At 44.5% G+C, this 19,649-nt stretch overlaps 1 protein-coding gene across 3 annotated transcripts in view; it reads left to right on the top strand.

The window, feature by feature from the left end:
• The window catches only part of CD38 (CD38 molecule), a 66,153-nt gene extending 46,798 nt beyond the window's left edge, over positions 1-19,355 (top strand). The window contains exons 5-8 of one of the 3 annotated variants that reach the window (XM_061420871.1): positions 297-370; positions 2,443-2,529; positions 3,196-3,282; positions 9,893-19,355. In XM_061420871.1, the coding sequence (XP_061276855.1) occupies positions 297-370; positions 2,443-2,529; positions 3,196-3,282; positions 9,893-9,983 (339 nt within the window). In that variant the 3' untranslated portion in view covers positions 9,984-19,355. Of the gene's footprint in view, positions 1-296; positions 372-2,442; positions 2,530-3,195; positions 3,283-6,755 lie in introns of those variants that run through there. The other 2 variants (XM_061420872.1, XM_061420873.1) reach the window with 2 other exon arrangements.
• The last annotated feature ends 294 nt before the right edge of the window (positions 19,356-19,649 follow it).

A 19,649-nucleotide genomic window follows, 5' to 3' on the forward strand; every position in this document is an offset into this window, starting at 1 on the left:
CAATGACGCTGTTCTTACTCATCTGGACTTCTGCCTTCTGAACCGCCAACTTAGCAGCGATGAAGCTGAACTTCCATTGTTCAGACACAGATTGGAACAATGGCTTCCAGAAGTCTGGAGGGAAGCATATGCCCTCCAGTAATTTGGGGTAAACATTACTTAGACCTCACCTGTCCGAGGTAGAACCCTATGGGCAGCTGCTCTTTCACCAGCTGATGTTAAGAGCTGTTGGGGATGGACCTGCTAGGGACAGGCATTAAGTCTGCAAGCTGAGGAATGGTGTTTCTGTTTTTAAGTTTGCAGAAAGTGCCTGTAATACAGTCCGGGTGGTGCTCAATGGATCGTTGGAGAACGCCTTTGATAGCATGAGGTACTTGTCTCTTTGCCTCCGGTGGGTTAGGGCTAACACAGTCTCCTACTGGCTCTTTCGCCTTTAGAAGAATATACTTTTCATGTCGACCTCAGGACTGAAGATGTGGGCTACAAAAGGTAAAGTGTTGTATTCTATGGTGAGATTTTGTCTTTCTAAGTCAACACTTTTGTCCAGTGTCTCCGTTGTTTAAAATTCTCTAAAGGTCCTTGCACGGGGTCCAACGCTTCCTCTTAGCTTTTTGAGGCCTGCTCTCTCTCCTGTAGAGCTTCCCAGGTGGCTCAGTGGTGAAGAATCTGCCTGCCAGTGCAGGAGACACAGGAGACATGGGTTCAATTCCTGGGTTGGGAAGATCCCCTGGAAGAGGAAATGGCCACCCACTCCAAAATTCTTGCCTGGAGAATCCCATGGACAGAGGAGCCTGGCGAGCTACAGTCCATGGGGCCACAAAGGGTTGGACTCAACTGGCTGAGCATGTCCGCTCTCTCTCTCCTAACACCCAGTCCTGCCCATTTCCCTTTTGCTCACCCTGTTTCCCCACATGACCTGTCCCCTCCTTCCTTCTGCCTGTCTAAAGTCTTCTCGTCCACAAACATCTGCTCAGGACTCCTGTCTCCTTCCTGGACAGTATGGATCCCAGTGAATCTGCTGCTGAGAACAGCAGGAGCTCTGCCATGCCTTTGGCCTGCATTCCATCTTTGCAGGCAGTGTCAGCAGTTTATTGTCATGGTTAAAAGCAGGGACTCCAGAGGTCATGACATCTTACCTGGGTGACCTTAGTAGGGCCCCTCTAGTCTCTGTGTACCTGAGGAGGTGCTGGTGATGTGAAGATGGACTGGGAGGGTGTATGAAAAATGCTGAGCCACATGCCAGACAGAGGAAGTGCTGGTTGAGTACCTCCTTTCGCCCACACCAGTGACTCTGGTCTCGCCCTTGCTTTCCTTCGCTGACCCCCTTCTGCACTTACAGGTTCTTCCACATTGCTTACCTTTCCAGTCTTGCTTCTCCAACCTTTCCCTGGATAAGGCTGATTGAGATGAAGGAACATATATTAATGTGCCCCAGGGGCTTCCCACATGGCTCAGCAGTAAAGAATCTGCCTGCCAATGCAGGAGATGTGAGTTTGATCCCTGAGTTGGGAAGATCCCCTGGAGAAGGAAATGGCAACCCGCTCCAGTGTATTCCTCTCCATGGGCAGAGGAGCCTGGTAGGCTACAGTCCATGGGATCACAAGAGCGGGAATAACCGAGTGACTAACGTGCCACCGCCGGGCACTCCAGATGCCCCAGATGATTTTTCCTTCTTTCCTCTTTTTTTTTTTTTTTTTTTAATATTTGGCTACGTCCTGTCTTAGTTGCAGTTGCCCGCATGGCATGCGGGATCTTAGTTCCCCAACCAAGGTTTGAACCCACGTCTCCTGCACTGCAAGCGGATTCTTAACCACTGGATCACCAGAGAAGCCCCCTCTTGTCCTCTGTTAATGTTTGAGTTCACCAGGGAGCCTTTGTCCTCTTGTCTTCTTCTGACCCCAACCTTTCGGGCTTTTGGGTGCAAGTGTGAACAGTCCAGAATTTTGTTATCTGATATTAGGGGCCCAAGTACTTGTAACAGGAGTGGGGGAGCCTAATGAGGAGAGCTTAGGGCTGGGGTCAGAACAGGACATAGGGGTCTTTCAACGACACGCTTCTCAAACTCACTGTGCGTGGGGATCACCTAAGAATTGTTGGGCTGCTGGCTCTGATTCAGCAGGTGGCGGTGGGCAGAGATTCTGCAATTCTAATGAGTTCCTTACCTTGGTCTAAGTGAGTGTAAGAGAACTGTATCTTCTTGGAATAGCAAGTGTGTAAAGAATCAGCATCAATACACAGATGAAGACCCTTATTTTGAGAATCTTACTTATTTGAGGTCATCCTGAATAAGTAAAGGTGGCTGATTCTGATGCAAATCATGGGTCACTTCCAAACGGTAGGTTCTAACCAGTGACACCCGGCCCGATGACTTTTCACAGGGGCTGTGGGTGCTCCAACAATTCAGTCTGGGGTTAACAATGTTCTGTGTCTCTTCTCTCTTAGCATATTTGGACGAGTGGAAGCCCCTAACTTGAGGCCACAGGTTGAACTAGAGGCTTGGCTGGTACATGACACTGGAAAACCTCCCAGGTATGTGTTACTACTCTGTACTCCTGTATATTCTCAGGCTTATTTCAGGAATCAGCCCATGAAAGAATCCACAGTCACAGGGATGAACGTGCTGAGAAAAGACTGGCTCAGGAAATGAATGGGGCCTTACTCTACCTTTACCCTATCCCAACATAGCTCAGCTGGTAAAGAATCCGCTCAGCAGGAGGCCCAAGTTCAATTCCCGGGTTGGGAAGTTCCGCTGGAGAAGGGATAGGCTACCCACTCCAGTATTCTTGGGCTTCCCTGGTGGCTCAGCTGGTAAAGAATCCGCCTGCAGTGTGGGAGACCTGGGTTCGATCCCTGGGTTGGGAAGATCCCCTAGAGAAAGGAAAGGCCACCCACTCCAGTATTCTGGCCTGGAGAATTCCATGGACTAAGTCCATGGGGTGGCAAAGAGTCGGACACGACTGAGCGACTTTCACTCACTCAACAGTCTCTTAATTGTATCTCCGTGGTAGGTCTCTACCTAGTTCACACCTTTGACTCTGCTGCGGACCTGTGAGCTCTCTGAAGCTCCCTCCACTTCACGTCTTCATCCGATAGCCTCGCCCAGGGCCCGCCTCCTGGAAAAAACCAAGCGACTCCAAGGAAATGCTTGTGAGCTCTTGTTATTTTAACACTTTCTTTTTTTTTATTTCCCTCCAGTGACTCATGCTCTGGCTCCTCTATAAGGAAACTGAAGTCCATCTTAGATGGAAGAAATGTCAAATTTAGATGCATGGATAATCTCAGGTAACTGATGCTTTCCCGCCACGTGCAGACGCTCTTCCCTTGGGCCTTGACGGCGGTCTGGGTGGTGACCTTCAGTGAACTCTGCCCCTCTCCCAGCTTAGCCGAGAAACCATTTACAGCCAGTGGCCTTCTGATGTTCCCCCGCCCTGGTCCTCGTCCTTCCCCACGCAACTCTAGCAGTGATTTGCTTCTAAAGGTGCCCCAGGTTTGAGGGCATCTTTCCTGCTTTCCCATGTGAGGAGCGTGACCCAGAGCTCCTGACTTTCAGGGGTGTAGAAGCACATTTTGCCAAAAGCAAAGGATTTATAAAAGCCTTGTGACTTGCCGTATCTTGCAGGTGAGGTTTCTTTGGTTGGGTTTCAGCTGTAGATGCCTAACACTTTGTGGCTTACACACAGACACAAACAGCTCAGCTCACACCCAGGTCAGCTCCATGGGTGCCTAGCTCCTCTAGACACCAACACTCAGATCTGCTCAGGGAGGCTTTAAGCAGACACTCACAACAGACAGGAGGCCTGACTTCAAGCCTCCACATTTATTCTCCTTAAAGCCCACCGCCCTTTCCAGGCTTCAATCCATCATCTATAACACTGGAATGGACTGGGTGATTTCTAAGACTTCCTAGCTTGGCCCCCTTGACCCTTGATTTAGAGGGTAGAGGGTAGAGCAGCAGCTGCAGCCATAATCTCAAATCATAAAGAGCAAGCTCTATGGTTTTCTAATTTAAAAAATGTAGAATCCTAAAACTGTTTACCCGTAACACATATTCACTGGAGAAAAGTTTAAATTACAGATAGATATATATTTTTATTTTTTTTCCTGGTTTTCAAAAATTTTAGTTATTTGTTTATTTTTGACCGTGCTAGTCTTCGTTGCCGTGTGGGCTTGTCTCGAGCTGTGGTGTGTGGGCTTCACACTGCAGTGTCTTCTCTTGCTGTGGCTCCCAGGCCCTAGGGTGTGCAGGGCTCAGCAGTTGGCGACATGAGGACTTATTTGCTCCACGGCATGTGGGATCTTCCCAGACCTGGGATCGAACCCATGTCCCCTGCATTGGCAAATGGATTCTTATCCACTGTACCACCAGGGAAGCCCCAAGTATATGTTTTTTAAAATCACCTGCGACTCTGTTATCATAACTGAGACCCCTCACTATTTTTAAGATGGGTGGTCAATATTTAACTCCAGGCAGAGATCTGTGCCAAAACATCTTTGGAAGTTTTCCTGTATATGACAGATAGATGCAGGACAGACAGTTCCTGTTGAATAGATGCAGAGAGAAACATTTTCTCAAAGAATGTCGAAGCTGAAATGCTTCCCATCACTTCCCTGTCACCACCCTTTCCCACCAACCATGTCAGAAAGGCAGGGGGACAGATTCAAGGAACATTTGCTGAAGCCTTTGTCTCTCCAATGACCTGAATTCCCCATCAGCCAGCTGGCTTCTCTCTGGAAACTGCCAGAAAATAACACAAGCTTTCTATAGTGGTTAGGTGGGAAAACAGAACAAAGGAACAGCCACAGAGGAGACATGGCAGACATCTGACCAGTCTGAGTTACTCAAAGATCTTTTGCATTGAGAGAATGGAATACGAAAACCCAAGACAAGATTAGGGAATGTAAGTGAGTCATTCACAAAATGCTTTTAATCTCTTTCTTACATTAGCCATTCACCTTTCTTTTTTTTTTTTTTTCATGAAGAGCCCAAACTGTAGGTTCTGGGTGAGCTCACTCATCCTTCACCTTGCAAAAATAACTAAGTATACCTTCCCACCTGGACTTGTGGACTGGCCTGCATAGGAGGCCAGCACCTGTCACTCAAGCATCACTTCATGTGACCTTAAACTTGGGGACCATATTTGAAATCACTGCTGGTTTGCTCCAACCATGAGGTCATGATATATTCAGCATAACCAGACCCTCAGGGTCCCCTGTTGTATCTAACAGTTCCCTATTGTATCGAACTGTTGTATCTAACAATTTGATGACTTTGCAAGAAACTTGCTTGTCTCTGCTGCTGCTGCTGCTAAGTCGCTTCAGTCGTGTCTGACTCTGTGCGACCCCATAGACGGCAGCCCACCAGGCTCCTCCGTCCCTGGGATTCTCCAAGCAAGAATACTGGAGTGGGTTGCCATTTCCTTCTCCAATGCGTGAAAGTGAAAAGTGAAAAGTGAAAGTGAAGTCGCTCAGTATGTCTGACTCTTAGCGACCCCATGGACTGCAGCCTATCAAGCTCCTCCATCCATGGGATTTTCCAGGCAAGAGTACTGGAGTGGGTTGCCATTGCTTGTCTCTAGGGGAGCTCAAAGTGAATGTCATGGATATAGATGTCAACTGTAGACTCCTTCCATAGCATTATTTCCTTGAGGATGAGGATACTTTTCCCACCTAGAATGTATTCATGTGGGTTTTCTGGGTGGTGCTAGTGATAAAGAACCCACCTACTAGTGCAAGAGACATAAGAGATGAGGGTCCAACCCCTGGGTCAGGAAGATCCCCTGGAGTAGGAAATGGCAACCCACTCCAGTATTCTTGTCGGAATATTCCAGACAAGAATGGACAGAGGAGTCTGGTAGGCTATAAGACATGGGGTCTCAAAGAGTCAGACATGACTGAGCATGCACACACATACACACATGTATTCACGTGGGGGATCCCAGATCACAATGTTGATGAGGATGGATGACTCTACTTAGAGCCAATGTGCCCAGCTGGTCATGACAGAGGGCTAGAGATGAGCCTGAGATGGTCCATCCTAGAATCCCAGGGATGCTGCTAGCTACTTCTAAGGCTCTCTCTCTTTCTTGACTCACATTTAACAAAATCAGATTTGACTGCAATTTAAGGAACCACTTTACCCCCACTAGACAACCCCCTCCACTATGTGCCAGCCACTCCCATTGAACTCCATTGCTTTGTGATTTGATTTTTACGAAAACTACAGTCATTCACCTGCTGATACTGTAGGAGGTATTCTGTGCAAAAAATCGGGGTCCCCTTGCTGATGGCAACCAGCCCTCTTCTAGAGTCTTTGACCTCTTGCTGCCTGATGCTTTGACCCAACACTTCCTCAGGAAGTTTTTGAAGAAGAGAAAACCAATCCTCAATGGAAATATGGGGTCTCTCCTCTTTGGTTGCTGCTTCTGCTGTTTCTTGACCATCAGCTGAGGTTCACAGCAGCTATCTGTGACATGTGTGAGCCAGACAGTTGTTCCTGTCTCCACATATCATCATCAAACATCAGTTATCTATTTCTATGGCTTTGCACATGAAATGAAGCTACATTGGGCTGTAGTTTCAGTCATCCTCTCTGGGACTTAACCTTTCTCAGCATTGTCACTGCCGCAGAAGGGACTCGTGTGGGTGCTAAGTGGTCCGTGCATACTTTTGCTGTTAATGAAGGGTCTTCTTTCATTGGCGAGTTGACCAAGGGGTGTATCGTACTGCTTCTTGACCTTTTTTCTTTCTCATCATAGCCGTGACCAGTTTCTTCAAAGATCCTGAGGATTCATCTTGCAGATGGGTCAGTCAGCATGGCTGAGCCCTGGCAGTGCAGATCAACACACACGATTCAGGAGACATGCTGGTGGAAAGTTGGGACTTTGGGGGAAACTTTCGTCATAAAATTAACACCGGAGATGGAAACCTTTTCCTCCGGGATCTTAAAATAACTTATGCTATTGACATAGTTTTTATCTTGATCTAATAGTCAAGAAAAATTCAGTTCAGTTCAGTCGCTCAGTCATGTCTGACTCTTTGCGACCCCATGAATCACAGCACACCAATTACTGTATAAAGTTAGAGTAGAAATTTTATATAGTTTTTTATTTTATTTTTCATACGATTCTTTTATATTGCTAATATGTTGGTAACATCCTCTCTGTTGAAGAATGACCTCTCCAAACCTGTTGGCTGGTCAAGAAAAATAAATGCCCAGACTTTTCAGCAAAGGTCACATATCAAAATGAATGACGTTACGCCCGGATATATTTTTGTATCTTTCCTACAGATAAACTACAGATGCCGTGGTTATGGGTCATGTTACATTCTGTAGGGTGTACGTTACTCCTGTGCTTGCTGTTTTATCTCTAATCCTTCCAACAGCCCTGTGAGGTTGATATTACTATCCTCCATTTGTTAAATGAGAAGAATAAGTTCAGAAAGTTTATGTAATTTCCTAAAAGTCATACATTTAGGTCAAGGTAGAGAATGAATTTGAACTCAACTTTATTTCAAAAATTCATGTGCTTGCCCTTTCTAGGCAGATAATACTAGATTGATAGTCCTTATGTTCTCTTCTAATGAATGTACGTGGGATTAAATTGAATATAATAGAATCTGAAACGTGATTTTTCTGGATGGCTTCGAAACAGGTACAGTTTTTCATCCTCTCCCTTGCTTCTCCTCATCTCCGTGTCTTATCAGGAGTCAGTTAAAATGTATTTATTTGTTCTTGATGCTGACAGTTTATTTCTCACTGGAATTTTACTTGATTAGTCTTGCTTGGGAATGATCATTTTTACTACTCTTAAAGAACCAACATTTAACTTTGTTGATTTTCTCATTCTACTTATTTAGGTTTTACTTTTCTCTGTATTATTAGAGATAGAGAGATTCTAATTTCTTTGCGTTTCTTTATGCAGCTTCTTAAGATGGAAGTTGAGATCACTGAGTTTGCAGTACTCAAACTCTGCATTTTAGTACGATAATTTTTCTTCTGAGTGCTGCTTTAGCTGTCGCTCTTAAAATTTTTGATATGTCTCTTTTCCTCATAATTTAAAAATATTTTCTGATTTAATTGTTATTTCAAAACGCGTTACTTAAGTTTTAAACATCTGGATATTTTCTAGTTCTTTGTTGTTCTTGTCAAAACATAAGATGCATTGAGTGGAGAATGAATAAACTCATTTGGAAACCCTTCTGGGAGCCCAGTAGGTTTGTTGAAAACAGCATACATTTTGGAGTCAGACGTTTCTGGGTCCATATTTTGGCATCACTCTGTGCTTTAGAATGAAATACCTGATCTCTCTGAACTTCAGCTTCTTTGTCACTTAGATAAGGATTATAAATGTACCCTCATCAAAGTGTGGTGAAAACTAAAGAAGATGACAGAAAATGACAGTCTGACACAGTGAGTCATATGTAAGAAATCACCAGGACATAGTAGCCTCCCCTCTGCCTGCCCTTCGACTGACAATCCAGTTCCCGTCGGGAGTCCTTACAGCTACAGCCACTGCCATGAGAGCAGGGATTCTTCACCAGCCCATTCTCCACTTTCTCGTGGGATGTGGTCTTGGCTGGACATGAAAATACATGCAAGGGACCAGTTCTGGTTAAAGTTCAATCTTGCCTCCTGCCTACCTGCAGAACGTCTTCAGAAATAGGTCCCTGCTAATCCACTGGGTAACCCAGCTGTCTTTCTTCTCAAGACTCTGCCTTCTTGTTGGGCTAGCTTGCTGAGTTCCGGATCCTTTAATGTACCTTCCTTGTTTACCAGGATACCCCATGGGGTGGCTCCCTGTGTCAGGAAAATTTTGTCCTTAACATCTCCTTTCAGTGATGAAATGGATAGAGTAAAAATCAATTTGTGAGAATCTTCCCCTCAAGAAGACTCATTTGAGTGCTTAAGGTCAAAGCTGGTGGAGACCAAAGAGGAGGCTGGTCCCCAGGTAGTCACACCTGCTGCAGAGCGCCCCGAGGACCCTGGAGGTGGCTGGGGGCTGAGGTGCTACCTGCTCCTTACACCACCTTTGAGTCTCCGTTACTGTGATGTTTCATCCGTGACTCCGCTCTCCCTGTAGTTCTGATTTTGCATCTTTGCCATTGACCATGCATCATGGGCCTTCCCTGGTGGCTCAGCTGGCAAAGAATCCACATGCAATGCAGGAGATGCTGGTTTGATCCCTGGCTTGGGACGATCCCCTGGAGGAGGAAATGGCAATGCACTCCTGTATTCTTCCCTGGAAAATCCCATGGACAGAGGAGCCTGGAGGGCTACAATCCACAGGGTCGAAAGAGTCAGATATGACTCAGTGACTAAATCATGTGTCTCTAGCCCTAAGGACTTTTTCTGTAAGTAGATCCTCTATATTCCTCTTCTTATAAGTGACATCTCTACCAAATTACTGATTGCTCAGCAAACCTCATATTTTACTCGTAAACCTGCTATGCCTTGTCTCCCCACTTCATTCCTGTGTGCTCTAGAAAAATCCTGTTACTATCCCAAATTTTACACACCACCATATTCACCCAAAGGCTCTGGGAATGAATTATAACTTCATTTCCCTTTTCCAGCTCCTCAAGGATCACTGTTTTCCTTCTGTAATGGTTTATGACCTGATAACATTTGAGGCACACTTTCAAATACAGTTCTGATAGTTGAAAGGATACACGTATGCACATGCGTGTATATGTATATATGTGCACACACGCTTTTCTCAGTCCATAGGGATGCTGCATTTAGTAGGTCTTTCTTAGTCCCATTTGTGTTGACCTGTTTCGCATCACATCTGTGTCTCATATACTTGGCAGACAAAGCCAAGTATATCTAATATTTTGGCAAAAAACATTCTTTTCGGCTCGACAACTTTCTGTGCCTTTTAACTCTCATTAGAAACAAACTCACCCAAGCCTGCACACTCCCTGCTGGAAGAGATGCCTTAGGAGCCATGCTGACTGGCTTCCTGGCATGCAGTTTCTCCTGAGGACCACTCCCAAGACTGTGACTTGGGCATCTCAGGTAGAATCCACATGGCGCAGAATGACTCTGTGTTTTCGTGGCTTTTTAAAGGGCAAGTGGTTATGTATATGGATACAAGTTTTGTATGGCAAATTGTATGAAGCAAAATGTTAGGATAAACCTACAGCATAACTTTAAAAGGCATTTGTATTTATTTATTTAATTGGAGGATAATTGCTGTATGATGTTGTGTTGATTTCTGCTGTAGGATAGCTTGAATTGGTCATAACTATGTCTCTTCCCTCCTGAGCCTGCCTCCCAACCCCCACCCCCATCCCATCCCCCTAGCTCGTCACAGAGCACCAGGCTGGGTTCCCTGTGTTATATAGCAGCTTCCCATAAATAAAAATAAGATATTAAAAAAGAGGGACTATGTGTGTATGTATAGCTGATTCACTTTGCTCTACAACAGAAATGAATACAATATGTATAGCAACTGTACACCAATAAAAATTAATCAAAAAATAAAAAGGTATTAGAAAAAGACAGCATTTATAAATGCAATGTTAGCCTAACATTTTCCCACAGTTTGTAAATAATGAAGCAACTAATTTCTTTTTGCTACATTAACCATCATTTTCTAAACTTTTTATTTCCTGTTGGAGTATAGCCGATTAACAATGTTGTGACAGCTTCAGGTGAGCCGTGAAGGGACTCAGCCACATATATGTGTACCCACTCTCCCCCACACCGCCTTCCCACCCGGGCTGGACACACATCAAGCAGAGTTCCCTGTGCTATACACAGGAAGACCTTGTTGGTTATCCATTTTAAATATAGAGGTAGTCTTCCCAAGTGGCTCAGTGGTAAAGAATCTGTCTGCAATGCAGGAGTCATGGGTTCAGTCCATGGGACAGGAAGATTCCCTGGAGAAGGGAATGGCAACCCACTCCAGTGTTCTTGTCTGGAAAATCCCATGGACAGAGGAGCTGGGCAGGCCACCGTCCATGGGGTCCCAAAAGAGTCGGACACGACTGAGTGAATAAACAACAGGTCAACCCCAAACTCCCTAACTATCCCCCCCCACCTGTCCCCAATAGCACATGATACACTCTTTCTCTCTGACTTACTTCACACAGTATGACAGATCTCTAGGTCCATCCATGTGGCTGCAAATGGCATTACTTCAGATTCTTTGTAATGGCTGAGTGATATTCCCTTGTATAGACATACCGCATCTTCTGCATCCATTCCTCTGCTGATGGACATTTAGGTTGCTTCTTTGTATTGTCTATTGTAAACAGTGCCAGCCATCATTTGAATATATGTTTTTCATATCAATCCATCAGGGACTCAATTTCTGGGTGCTACCCCAAGAGGCAGTGGTTAGCTGGCCCTCAGATCACACTCACAGAGCACAGAAGGGTTTGAATTGATCCTTAACACAGCATTTATCCTTTAACTTAATTCAAATTTGGCTCATCATGCTTTTTAAAAAAATCATTTATGCAAAGTGCAAACAGCACAAGGTAGAGAAAACAGTGGGATTAAGAGACAAGTGACCCAGTGAGAAAGTTCATTGACATCTGTGACTCGCCAGTTTGGAATATATTTACAACACGTATCAATGAATTATGCAAATCATGAATAATAAAAGACTGTGGAGTTATTCTTTTAAAAACAATTGTGTCTGGAAAAACTGCTTGCCCTCACTTATGTGTGGAATCTAAGAAAGTCAAACTCACAGCAACAGCAAGTGGAAAGGTGGCTATTAGAGCTGGAGGGGTGGGGAACAGGGCAGTGCTGGTCAAAGGGTGTTGTAAACTTCTGGTTATAAGATGAGAAAGTTCTGGAGACGTAGTGACTAGGGAAGCTGAAACTCCAATATTTTGGCCACCTGATGCGAAGAGCCGACTCATTGGAAAAGACGCTGATGCTGGGAAAGATTGAAGGTGGGAGGAGAAGGGGATGGCAGAGGATGAGATGGTTGGATGGCATCACCAACTCAATGGACATGAGTCTGGGCAAGCTCCAGGAGATGGTGGAGAACAGAGAAGCCTGGTGTGCTGCAGTCCACAGGGTCGCAAAGAGTCAGACGTGACTGAGCGTCTGAACAACAACAACAAAATAAATATCAAATTTTCTCACCACACACACACACACACAGAGGTGCCTGTGCGAGATGAAGAATGTGTTGATTAGCTGAATTGTGATCATCGTTGAGCGATGTGCATGTATACCGGAATGTCACATTACACACCTTAAATATATATCAATATTTATTCGTCAATCATACCTCGATAAAGCTGGGGAAAAACATGCCACAATTGTCTATGGGGTTGGAGGAAGAATCAAACAAGCTGGAGATGCTCTTCCAAAGACAGCATGGCCTCGCCAACCCCATCCCAAGGTTAAGTGAGTCGGGCAACTGGAGAGAGGATGGACCTTCATTGTGGATGTCTTGGGGATGGGGGAGGTGGGAATAGATGCTCAGAGGGGTCCACACAGTCTGTTGAAGACCTGATAAGCCCTTACCATTCCTCTGTGCCATCAGGACATCGAAGAACGAAGAGTGCTGTTTGCTTTCCAGTAAGAATCTCAGCTTGGAAGTTTGGAGAATCACGTGATGACACACCTTTGTCCTGTTAAGAAACCTCACTTGAGACCTCCCAGGAGTCGATGTGATGAGATAGTGAAATGTGTGACTATTAATAAGGAACATAACTGTGAAACAATGTTTGGAATCTTGAACCACTGCAGACCTGCAGAGAAGAGAAACCAAGGAAGGTTCGTCAAACCTAGTCATGTGTATCAACTGCTGACCTTAGCTGCAATGCAGCTCTGGCCAGAAATACATTTTCTAGGGAAGCTCAGAGGCTGGCAGGCTTTCCAGGAGGGTAGGAGAACAGTTTGGAAGCCACTTAGTCAAGAGCAACCTTCTAGGACTTCCCCGGTGGTCAAGTGGTCAAAACTCCACATTGCAATGCAGGAGATGTGGATTCGATCCCTGGTCTAGGAACTAAGATCCCAAACGCCACGGAGCAATTAAGCCCACACACCACAGCTACTAAGACCGTGAGCCCCAAGTAGAGAATCCGTGCACTGCAACAAAACAATCCCGCGTGCCAAACCAAGACCTGCCACAGCCAAATAAATAAATAATATTTTTCAAAAGGGCAACATTGCAAATGACTCCACAGACAGGTCAGGTCGAGGAGTCATCCTTGCCCCAAGGACACTCAGCTGTCACTTTGTCACTGTCAGATGTGGCCACTGTTGCTTCTGGGACTAGAAATAACTGAAGTGGGTGGCGCATGGTGAAGCACACGGAGCGTGGCCCTTGCCTCCCACGCCAGCCTCACGTTCACGGTCGCCCAGATCCATCTGACGTCCGGATCCTGAGGTGTATGAAATGCTTAGAACAGAGCTCAGTTTTTCTACCTGTAAAATGGGGTGATAGTGGTGCCCACCTCTTTGGGTTGTTTGAGCTTTAAGCGAGAGAACAGACGCACAGTTCTCAGACTAGCTTTTGAGGTGGTGGTCCAGTGGTTAGGACTTGGAGCTTTCACTGCCATGGCCTGGGTCCAATCCCCTGTCAGGAAGCTAAGATCCTGTAAACGCATGGCCTAGGTGTGTGTATATATAAACAGTGCTTGGGCTGGGAGGTGGGAGGGAGGTTCAAGGGGGAGGCTAGGAACATACACCACATATACCTATGGCTGATTCATGTTGATATACGGAAGAATAAATAAAATAAAATATGTTTTTAAAAAAAACAGTGCTTGACACATAGAGTACCATCAAGTTTAGTTTTTTAAATTCAAAAAATACTGTTGGAACCTGTTTTTATCCTAGAGTAAATTGCTTGACAAGCCTACTTGGTTTGGAAGCTGAGACCCAGAGATCTCATGGAGAGTGGGGGAGAGGGTAGGGAATGGCTCTCTTGACAACCAGCTGGGTCAGCTGCACTCATCTTAGGTGGCTTTGAGTCATGCTAGGTGGGTGCTACTTGCCCACCTGAAAGGACTGGCCAGAAATCCTCCTAAGACCTTTCACTAAGAGCTGGCTTCCACTCTTGGCAGATCTTTCTGACCCAGAGACCAAAATTGTGTCTCCTGCATTGGCAGGCAGGTTCTTTACCACTGAGTCACACAGCAAATGATAAATTGATTCACTGATTCATTCAGCAAGCTTTATTAAGCGCCCATTATCTACCAGTCAGCTACAAGAGGGCTTCCCTTGTAGCTCAGCTGGTGAAGAATCTGCCTGCAAGCAGGAGACCCAGATTCTATTCCTGGGTCAGGAAGATTCCCTGGAGGAAGGCATGGCAACCCTCTCCAGTATTCTTGCCTGGAGAATCCCATGGGCAGAGGAACCAGGCAGGCTACAGTCCTTGGGGTCACAGAGTCGAACACAACAATGACCAAGCACAGCACACCTACCAGTCAAACCACTACGACCCTTCAGCCTCCCTCCCTACCTCCAGGACATGGTTTATAATAATGGACTGGCCTTCCTTGATAGCGCTAGTGGCAAAGAACCTGCATGCCAGTGCAAGAGATGTAAGACGCATGGATTTGATCCCTGGGTCAGGAAGACCCCCTGGAGGAGGAAATAGCAACCACTCTAGTCTTCTTGCCAGGAAAATCCCATGGACAGAGGAGCCTGGTGGGCTATAACAGTCTGTGGGATGGCGAAGAGTCGGACACACCAAAGCGACTTAGCATGCCTGCTGTTTACACGTGTGTTTCCTCTACCATCTCCACCTCTAAAGTTTGAGAGACAGACAACGCTTTTCCATCACTTTAATTCCATGAGCCTAGTCCTTACGGGTTGAAACAAGTATAGCATATTAAAAACCAAAATTATATCATAAAGGATGAAAGAAAGCAGATCTTAAAATCAATACAAACAAGCAACAACCGACCCTAGTGTGCATCTTATTGATAACTCAACTACCCAGGTGCAAGAAATTAACTCAAGTCTTGTTCGAACACAATGCACTAATCGTGCACTATTATTGGAATGTATTCTAAGGATGAAAATAACCACAAATCAATCTTTAACTCTAATCAGTAGTTTGTTTTGACATGTGTCCTGTTTTGCAGGTTAGACCAAATGACTACAAAGAATGAATACATAAACTGAGAGAAGATGAGTGAGGTGTTGAGTTTGAGTTGATGGGATCACTGTGAACTTATACATATTTGCAGATGCAATATTGTTTAGCTACATTGCTATTTTGTCATATTTTAATTTCTCTGAGGTCCTAATTCTACAACATATGTTGAATGCTTGCTGTAATCCAGACCCTGTACTCAGCAGTTTACATGAAATATTTCATTTAGTTTTCACCATTGCACTTTGTGATTTCTACAACTGTTATGAAAAGGTGACAAATTTGCCCACAAAAATGGAAGAGTTAGGTGTGATCAGACCCCAGATTGTGCTTATACTCACAGAGATGAGTAAGACAAGTCATAATCTACTCCATTTTAAAGGCCAGCATTCATTTTAACACTAAACTTGATCTGGTAACTGAAATAATTGTCTTACAGGAAAAGCTTTGGAATCACCTAATTTGTCAATAAAAGTATTTGTGCTCATTTGGCATAGAGCATATTTTGAGGGGTTTGGGAAGCAAGAACTGGGTTTTAGACCCAGTTCTGAAAAATCCCAGCTCCATGACCTTCTGCAAGTACACCAGACCTTTTTGGGTCTCTGTTTTTGCTTTTCTAATTGAAGGAGCTGGACGACATGTGGAGTCACAGACTCGAACGTCTGCAGATGTCGACGGGGAACATAAATTAGTAAAATGCCCTCAGGACCTGTATCCTGTCTATGCTGGTGGTGACCTCTCAGCTACAGCCCCAACGTTGCCAGGCAAGAGAGCAGGCCTGCTTCAAGTCCTCTGAACTTCCAATTCCTCAAGAGAAACCAGTAGTCCGGGCTTTTGTGACACTTTCCAAATCTTAAACTAATAACTAAAAAAGAAAAAAACAAGAAAACAAACAAAAAACCTTGTGTCAGAAAAACAAAAAAACCAACCCATATTGGCTCTCAGATCAACACCTTGTACATTTGTGGATCAGATAAACTCTGAAGTCCCTTCAGAGGGAGTCTTTGTAGAAAATGAAATGGTCACTCCAGTCATGGAGATGTTCCATGCCTTAAATTGTGAAACCCAAGGTGGATTACCTGGTTGACCTCAGAACTCTGAGGTAGTGGACAAATCCTAGCACCTTTTGGGGCCACCATCTTCCTATGCTGCAATGAAGAGCCTGAGTGTCTCTGGGGATGCAGGGATAAACCCAATACCTACTGAGCCCCTGGTATATGTCAGGGACCTTCATGAATCATACCATTTGTATTAGCTGGGGTTGTGCTGAGAAACAGAACCATGAGTAGATAGATAGAGGAGGAGGTTGTTAGTCGCTCAGTTGTGTCCGACTCTTTGTGACCCCATGGACTGTAGCCTGGAAGGTTCCTCTGTCTATGGGATTTCTTAGGCAAGAATTCTGGAATGGATTGCCATTCCCTTCTCCAGGAGATTTTCCCAACTCAGGGATCGAACCTGGGTCTCCTGCATTGCAGACAGATTCTTCACCATCTGAGCCACATGGGAGATGATTAAATTGATGATAGATAGATAGGAGATGGATAGATGATAAATTAGATAGATGGATAATGATAGATGATTAGATGGATAAGTAGATAAATGATAGATGATAAATAGATCACTAATAGGTAATAAATGGATAGACAGGTAATAGATAGATAGAGGATAGATAGATAGAGATGGATTTTAGGAGGTTGGTTTGTGTGATTATGAAGGCTAGCAAGTTGAAAATCTGCAAGGAGGGCCATCAGGCTGAGACCCAGAAGAGATAATGGTATAGTTCTAGTTTGATGGTCACCTGCTGGCAGAATCCCCTCTTGTTCAGCAGAGGTCAGTCTTTGTTCTACTCCTCAGGCCTTCAACTTTTCAAATGAGGCTCACCCACATTATAAAGGCTAATCTGCTTTACACAGATTTCAATGTTAATCTCATCTGGAAAAAAAAAAAAAACAACAGCCTCTTAGAGACATCAATATAATGTTTGACCAAACGGCTGGACAAAGTGACCTGCTCAGTTCAGTTCAGCCACTTACTTGTGTCCAACTCTTTGCGACCCCATGGACTGCAGCACCCCAGGCTTCCCTGTCCATCACCAACTCCCGGAACTTGCTCAAACTCATGTATATCGAGTCAGTGATGCCATCCAACCATCTCATCCTCAGTCGTCCCCTTCTCCTCCTGCCTTCAATCTGTCCCAGCATCAGAGTCTTTTCCAATGAATCAGTTCTTCACATCAGGTGGCCAAAGTATTGGAGCTTCAACTTCAGCATCAGTCTTTTCAATGAACACCCAGGACTGATCTCCTTTAGGATGGACTGGTTGGATCTCCTTGCAGCCCAAGGGACTCTCAAGAGTCTTCTGCAACACCACAGTTCAAAAGCATCAATTTTTTGGTGCTCAGCTTTCTTTATAATCCAATTCTCACATCCATACATGACTACTGGAAAAACCATAGCTTTGACTATACAAAATTTGTTGCTAAAGTAATGTCTCTGCTTTTTAATATGCTGTCTCAGTTTGTCATATCTTTTTTTCCAAGGAGTAAGCGTGTTTTAATTTCATGGCTGCAGTCACCATCTGCAGTGATTTTGGAGCCCAAGAAAATAAAGTTTGTCACTGTTTCCATTGTTTCCCCATCTACTTGCCATGAAGTGATGGGACTGGATGTCATATTTTTTTTTTTTGAATGCTGAGTTTTAAGACAGCTTTTTCACTCTCCTCTTTCACCTTCATCAAGAGGCTCTTTAGTTCCTCTTTACATGCTGCCATCAGGGTGGTGTCATCTGAGTATCTGAGGTTATCGATAATTCTTCCAGAAAACTTAATTCCAGTTTGTCCTTCATCCAGCCAGGCATTTCTCATGATGTACTCTACACATAAGTTAAGTAAGCAGGGTGACAATATACAGCCTTGATGCATTCCTTTCCCAATTTGGAATCAATCCGTTGTTCCACATCTGGTTCAAACTGTTGCTTCTTGACCTGCATACAGATTTCTCAGGAGGCAGGTAAGGTGGTCTGGTATTCCCATCTCTTTCAGAATTTCCCACAGTTTGTTATAATCCACTCAGCCAAAGGCTTTGGCATAGTCAATGAAGTAGATGTTTTTCTGGAATTCTCTTGCTTTTTTTATGATCCAACGTATGTTGACAGTTTGATCTCTGGTTCCTATGCCTTTTCTAAATCCAGCTTGAACATCTGGAAGTTCACAGTTCACATACTGTTAAAGCCTGGCTTGGAGAATTTAGAGCATTACTTTGCTAGTGTGTGAGATGAGTGCAATTGTGCAGTAGCTTGGGCATTCTTTGACATTGCTTTTCTTTGGGATTGGAATGAAAACTGACATTTCCAGTCCTGTGGGCACTGCTGAGTTTTCCAAATTTGCTGGCATATTGAGTGCAGCACTTTCACAGCATCATCCTTTAGGATTTGAACCAGCTCAGCTGGAATTCCATCGCCTGTACTAGCTTTGCCTGTAGTGATGCTCCCTGAGGCCCACTCGACTTCCTACTCCAGGATGTCTGGCTCTCGGTGAGTGATCATAGCATTGTGGTTAGCTGGGTCATGAACACCTTTTTTGTATAATTCTTCTGTGTATTCTTGCCACTTCTCCTTAATATCTTCTGCTTCTGTTAGGTGACCTGCTAAGCTGACACATGAAGTTAACATACCATTTAGCTTTCACCATGATCCATTGCCGGGAGCTGGCGAGAGACATTCCACTCGTGACAAAGGTCATGAGGAAGGAGGCTCGGCATACGCAAAGGCGGGATCGAGCCTCAGGAGTTCCCCCGGATATTCTCGAGCATCTACCCCCCAAAAACCAGAGTCTGCCTACTTTATTGCTTTGTGCTCTCACCTCTGACTTTACTGGGGGCTGTCCCCTACCACCATCTCACTCTCTCTGTCAAAGAGTTAACTTACAGCTCCAATTAATAAAAGTTCCTGGGCAAATAGGAGTGTTTAAATCCAAACCCCTCAGATGGCTCTCTAACTCGCCTGACAAGTTTACCCGGACTCCTACAGCTATGCATTCGATTGTTTACAGTCTCCCAGCCTCGAGAGGCACGAGAAGCTTAAGGTATTCAAATAGCTTAGAGCCTCTCAGAGAGTTAGAAACTGTCAGAATAAACTAGTAAAAGATTCATTGATGAGCCAATTTTTTTTGCCAAGTTTCCACATCCCCTGAATTGTATCCTTGAATATGTATTAATTAAAATAGTTGGTATATAGAAAAAATAAGTAGTGGCCTTGGTGTTAGTAACTTTAGACCCTTAAGGTAATAAATTCTTTCCTTTGTTGTAAACCCATTACACATCCGCCCTATAGGAATGCAATTTTATCCTCAGAAGATGGCGCCAAACCTTAAAATAATTACTCTTAGAGAAAATAAGTCTTTGTTGATAAGTCCTTGTCAAGAGTCATAAAATGTTAATAGGCCTTCTGGCCAGAAGATGATGTAAATCACCTAAACCATTTGTATACGATAAATTTGCGGGAAAGAAACCCTGGTTTTTGATAAGGATCAAAAACTGCTGACTTTGCATCCCCTATTATCCTCTATGTGTAACTT

The sequence above is a fragment of the Bos javanicus genome, chromosome 6 (assembly GCF_032452875.1).
Source record: "Bos javanicus breed banteng chromosome 6, ARS-OSU_banteng_1.0, whole genome shotgun sequence".
NCBI classification, from domain to species: domain Eukaryota; kingdom Metazoa; phylum Chordata; class Mammalia; order Artiodactyla; family Bovidae; genus Bos; species Bos javanicus.